Raw genomic sequence first — 6,020 nt, forward strand, 5'->3', positions numbered from 1 at the left:
TGCATGTCCCTTGTCTTCTCAATTCAAAATTTGAAGTACTACTTTCAAGCTCATGTTGTTCGCCTTATTTCTAGGGCAAATCCCATCAAGTTGTAATGTCAAAATCTATCCTTAGTGATCGACTAGCAAAGTGGTACCTCCAGTTTCAACAATATGAAATTGTGTACGTCCCTCAAAAGGCTATAAAAGGACAAACATTAGCAAACTTCTTAGCATATCACCCTATACCTGATGATTGGGGACTAACTGACGAACTACCCGATGAGGATGCAATGGTCATTGAAGTTCAACCTCCATGGAAGATGTACTTTGATGGTGCTGCATATCGCAGAGGAGCTGGTGCTGGTGTAGTATTCATCACTTCTCAAGGTAAAGTTCTACCCTACTCTTTTATGTTGATGCAACTCTGGTCTAACAGTGTTGCTGAGTATCAAGCACTAATAATTGGGCTTGAAATGGCTAGAGATATGAAGCGGTTGCAATTGCATGTCTTTGGTGACTCTCAGTTGGTGATCAACTCGCTTTTAGGTAGTTACGAAGTTAAGAAACCTGAACTATGCCCATATCATAATTATGCTAAAAAATTAATGGGGTGGGTCGATGACGTGATTATTAAACATATGCCAAGGAAAGAAAAAAATAAGGCTGATGATTTAGCTGTCCTAGCCTCACCGTTAACCCTGCCTGATCAAGCACAAGTTACTATCTGCCAAAAAAAGATAGTATCGCTGCCAAATGAGGCTGAAGGTGAAGAAAATTGTATCTTGTTGTTGTTTCTGAAGCTGAGAAAACAAAATGGCGACAACCCATTATTGACTACTTAAGTTATGGGATACTTCCAGAAAATCCGAGGAGAAGGACTGAAATCCGTTGTCATGCACCTCGCTTCCTTTACTATAAAGATACTCTATACAGAAGATCATTCGAGGGAGTACTCTTGCGATGCTTAGGGGAAGATGAAGCACTCCAAGATTTGCAAGAAGCACATTCTGGGGTCTGTGGGTCACACCAGTCTGGACCAAAGCTCCACTTCCAGATAAAAAGGATGGGTTATTATTGGCCAACGATGGTAAAAGATTTCTTAGACTACGCTTGAAGATGTAAGGCTTGTCAATTCCATGCAAATTTTATTCATCAACCTCCTGAAGTGTTGCGCTCAACGGTTGCATCCTGGCCATTTGACGCTTGGGGATTGGATGTTGTTAGACCACTGCCAAAGTCCTCTAGAGGGCACCTATATATCTTGGCTGCAACTGACTACTTTTCAAAATGGGCTGAAGTTGTTGCTTTTAAGGAAGTAAAGAAGGAAAATATTGCAAGTTTCATCTGAGTAAACATTATCTATCGCTTTGGAATTCCTCGTTACATAATAATGGATAATGGCAAGCCATTCGACAATAGGTTGATGAACAAAATTTTTGATCTCTTTGGCTTCAAGCAACGTAACTCTTCTATGTACAATGTTGTCGCCAATGGTCTAGTCGAGGCATTCAACAAGACTCTATGCAACTTGTTGAAGAAAGTCATCTCCAAATCCAAACGAGATTGGTGTGACCGCATGGAAGAAGCTCTGTGGGCATATAGTACAACTCACTACACACTAACACAAGCCTCCCCTTATTCACTCATTTATGGAGTCGAAGTTGTCTTGCCATTCGAGCGTCAAATACCTTCATTATGATTAGCTATTCAAAAAGGGATCACTGATGAGGAAAATGCTCTTTACCGAGGTATGTAGGCATCTTAGAGTTTCATTCTGAGTGCAGTCGCATAAGTTCAAAAGATATATAACCCCCCAATCGTTATCTGAATAAAGTACGATGGAATGTAATTCATTCAATCAGCACTTGAAAATCAAGCTGAGATATCATTCTTCTATTATCTTTGGATCCCATTTGATTTAAAGGGGGAAAGCCTCCATGGTAAACCAGTGTCTTCAATGGGACGATTATAGTCTTTTTGGAGGCTACCAAGTAATTGTGCTAAAATTCGGGGGTTCACAATGTCTTCATGTTTGCCAAATCTTTAAGTCTACCGGCCTTCAAGTTCTTCGGTCTTCAAGTCGAAATATTTAAGTCTTCAAGTTGAAGTTTTCAAGTTGAGGTCCTCAAACTCGTTGGTCTTCAAGTTGAAGTATTTGAGCCCTCAAAGTCTTCAGGTTGAAGCGTCAAAGTCCGTCGAATCTTCAAGTCCATCCAATCTTCAAGTTTGTTGGTCTTCAAGTTGAAGTCTGCAAAGTCCGCCAAATCTTCAAAGTTTTTCCAAGTGTTCAAGTCGACATCATCAAGTCCACAAAGTCTTCGAGTTGAAGCTTTATAATTTTCCAATCTTAAGGTGGACATATGATCCCCTTTGCACCTTAAGTTGGCCTCTTCGTGGATTTGTCCTTAAAAGGAAACTATAACTTTCCAATATTAAGGTGGACATATGAGTCCCTTTGTACCTTAAGTTGGCCTCTTCGTGAGTTTTTCCTTAAAAGGAAACTGTACTTTCCAATCTTAAAGGTGGACATGTAAGTCTCTTGAGAGTAATCTCTCTAATAGTCGAGCCACATTGAGAGTAATCTCTCCGATAGTCGAGGCACATTGAGAGTAATCTCTCCGATAGTCGGGACACATTGAGAGTAATCTCTCCGATAGTCGAACCACATTGAGAGTAATTTCTCCGATAGTCGAGCCACATTGAGAGTAATCTCTCCGATATTCAGGCAAGAAAAAGTACTCATCCCCTATATTCGGGCAAGGATGAGTACTCATCCCCCAAACCCTAAGATTTTCTTCTTCATGCATGGATCATCTCGTTAAACAAGAACACATCCTTCTTGTTTGACCTACAAAAGAACAAGAAAATAAGAAGAAATTACCTTCGCGTCAATGCTTCTGTAACGACCCGGCCGGTCATTTTGAGAATTAATGCCCCAATACCCTGTTAACTTCTTCCCCCTATCTATTTTCTGCTATTGTGATTTGCCGCAATAATTCGTTTTGAGTTTGGAGTATTTTGGAACACTTAGTCCTTAAATTAGAGATTAAGTCTTAGAATTTAGACCGTAGTCGAAACAGTGTGAAGAGATATCCGGAATGGAATTCCATCAATTCCATTAGCTCTATTGGGTGATTTTGGGCTTTGGGGCATGTCTGAATTGTGTTTTTGAGGTTCGTAGCTCATTTAGGCTTGAAATTACAAAAATTGAACTTTTGGAGTTTCGGGCCGATAGTAGAATATTTTATATCGGGGTCGGAATCCAATTTCAGAAGTTGGAGTAGGTCCGTAGTGTTGAATATGACTTGTGTGCAAAATTTGGGGTCAATCGGACGTGGTTTGGTTGGTTTCGGCATCGGTTGTAGAATTTTAAAGTTTCAAGCTCTTAAAGTTTGGATTGGAGGATGACTCGTAATTTTAGCATTAGTTGATGTGATTTGAGGACTAGATTAAGTTCTTATGGTGTTTTAGGATTGGTTGGTAAGTTTGGTTAAGGTCTCGGGGGCCTCGGGCATGTTTCGGATGATCAACGAGTCATTTTTGGACTTAAGAAGATGGCAGATTTTGTTGGTGTTTTATTGCAGAAGTTTTGTTCTTTGCGATCGCGAAAAGGAGCTCGCGATCGCGAAGGTGAGGCCAGTGGGAGCATCACGAATTTGAGGAGCAGGTCACGATCGCGTAGGTTTAAGTGGGCCAAAGCTGGGCAACAAGCATTGCTCATCGCGAACACGATGGTTAGTTCGCGATCGCATAAGTGTGAGAGGTAGAACATCGTGTTCGCGTGGTGTTTTACGCGTTCACATAGGTTAAATTCATGACTCAGCGAAGTTGTTCTTCGTAATCGCGAAGGTGTTTCCGTGATTGCAATTAAGGAAATCACTAGGCAGATTTTAAAGTTGAAAAACAAGGGTTTGAGTTCATAACTCCAAAATTTGATTGAGAGCTCGGTAGAAGGCGAAATTTGGAGAGATTTTCGAGGGAAGATTGTGGGTAATGATTCCTAACTCCTTTTTTATTATATCCCATTAATCTAAGCTTGATTTTATCATTTAATTTCGGATTTGGGGTGGAAAATTAGAAAATGTTGAGAAAAGTTCTTAGCCCGAATTTTGGGATTTTGATCGAGATTTTGGTATCGTATTTGAGTGATTTTGGTATGGTTAGACTCGTGAGTGAATGGGTGTTCATAATTTGTGACTTTTACCTGATTCCGAGACGTGGTCCCGGGAAGGATTTTTGGGTGTTTTCCTATTTTCGCATCTTTGCTTTGATTTCATTAGCTAAATTAGTCTTTTGTAGCTATATTTATGTTTTGTAATTGATTTGATTAGATTTTGGCCACTCGGAGTTGGATATCGTGGAAAGGGCATGATTTCGGATTGATTTGAGCTTGGTTCGAGGTAAGTGATTTGCCTAACATTGTGTGGGGGAACTCCCCTTAAGATTTGGTATTGTTTGATATATGAGCACCGTGTACGTGAGGTGAAGAGTGAGTACACGAGCTATTTGTTGGAAACCCCCGTTTTCATTAAGCAAATATCTGTTTTTCCTTTAATTAAGCAACACTAGTATATGTAACTATCTTGTTTAGCTTAGGAAAGCATGCCTACGTACCTTAACTATTTTAACTACCTTAACTGCCTATTTGAACTCTGTGCAGCATGTTTAGTGAAAATTACATGTCTTCTTGATTTGAACTTAATCTAAACTGTAGAATTCTTTGTTAAAATTGTTGTTTATGTTGATTGAGTTGCATATTTACTTTGGGACTACGGAACGGTATTCTGGGAGATCCCACTATGTTTATGTTTGGGACTACGGGATGGTATCCCGGGAGATCCCCCTGTATTGGATATTTACTTTGGGACTACGGAACGGTATTTCGGGAGATCCCCTAGCACATTTACATTTGGGACTATGGGACAATATCCCAAAGTTGATACCACATTTTTTCCTATATATATTTTCTAAAATGCAAAATACTTTCAAAATAGCATATGTATGCATATATAAATATATTATTTTTCCTTAATTTTTAAAAGGTTTTAAACCAATTTATTTCCTTATTTTCATCCCTAAAATCCAATAATAATTTCCAAAATTATCATTTTTGATTATTCATTTATTGGATTCTCATATTCATACTGAAATATAGCTAATATAATTTTTGCATATTTTTACAAAGTCATTTAGTATTTTTAAAGCTAAATTGCATATAATTGCAATATTAGCCTCTTTTAGATTTGATTGCGTTTATATTTATAAAAAAAATTAAGTCCAGTATTTTTAAATTGATAATTATGTATTACAAATCATTTAAGTACCTTCAATTTATTTTAAGAAATTAATTTGCTATTTTTTATAAAATAAATAAGGGAAAAGTAGCTATTTAAAATCTAGCCCCAATTGCATTTCAATTATAGCCTGAATTGGACCCCCAATTTAAACCCAATTACCCAGCCCAATTGCCATCTGAACCGACCCAAGCCCTAAATCTGCCTACCCGACTCAAAACCCGCTAAATCCTAGACGTTGATCTAAAAGATCATCGGCCCTCACGATTCCTTTCCTTTTTAAATTCCAACGACCCCCAACCCTAGCCTCATTTCCAAACTCCGCCGCCTCTGAATCCCCCTTCTCTCTCAATACTCTCTCAAATCTTCTCAAACCCTAGCCGCCGCCATCAAACTATAACCTTAATACCTCCCAAATCTATGGCTTCTGAGGTCATCGGAGACCTGTATCCACCTCCCATGGCTTCTACGTATTCGATTCTGTGGTCTCATGACCAAATCGTGAAGGGTATTTGTCCAGTCTTTGCTCGATGACTGTTTTTCGGTTGTCTCTGACCTTTCTCCAGGCCAGCCATGGCTATTCGAGTCAGACTTTTGACTCTCCTGCTTAGATCGAGGGTTTTCAAAGCCTTTCTTATCATTTGGGGTTCTTCTGAAACCCTAACTTCTAAGGTTCTTTCGATTTCTCTTAGATTCGTTTCAGATCTCTGTTTGCTCTGAACTTTTAAGCATTTTTCTCGAAGT

At 39.0% G+C, this 6,020-nt stretch overlaps 1 protein-coding gene across 1 annotated transcript; it reads left to right on the forward strand.

Moving 5' to 3' along the window:
- Positions 1-302: 302 nt before the first annotated feature.
- LOC142165502 (uncharacterized) lies at positions 303-824 on the forward strand. Its single transcript, XM_075224040.1, has one exon. It carries the CDS (start codon positions 303-305, stop codon positions 822-824), a length of 522 nt encoding a protein of 173 aa, XP_075080141.1.
- The last annotated feature ends 5,196 nt before the right edge of the window (positions 825-6,020 follow it).

Source organism: Nicotiana tabacum, chromosome 10 (genome assembly GCF_000715075.1).
Source record: "Nicotiana tabacum cultivar K326 chromosome 10, ASM71507v2, whole genome shotgun sequence".
Classification (NCBI taxonomy): Eukaryota; Viridiplantae; Streptophyta; class Magnoliopsida; order Solanales; family Solanaceae; genus Nicotiana; species Nicotiana tabacum.

Coding starts and splice junctions, on each gene's coding strand:
- LOC142165502 (XM_075224040.1), top strand. CDS start 303: ATGTACTTTGATGGTGCTGCATATCGCAGAGGAGCTGGTGCTGGTGTA.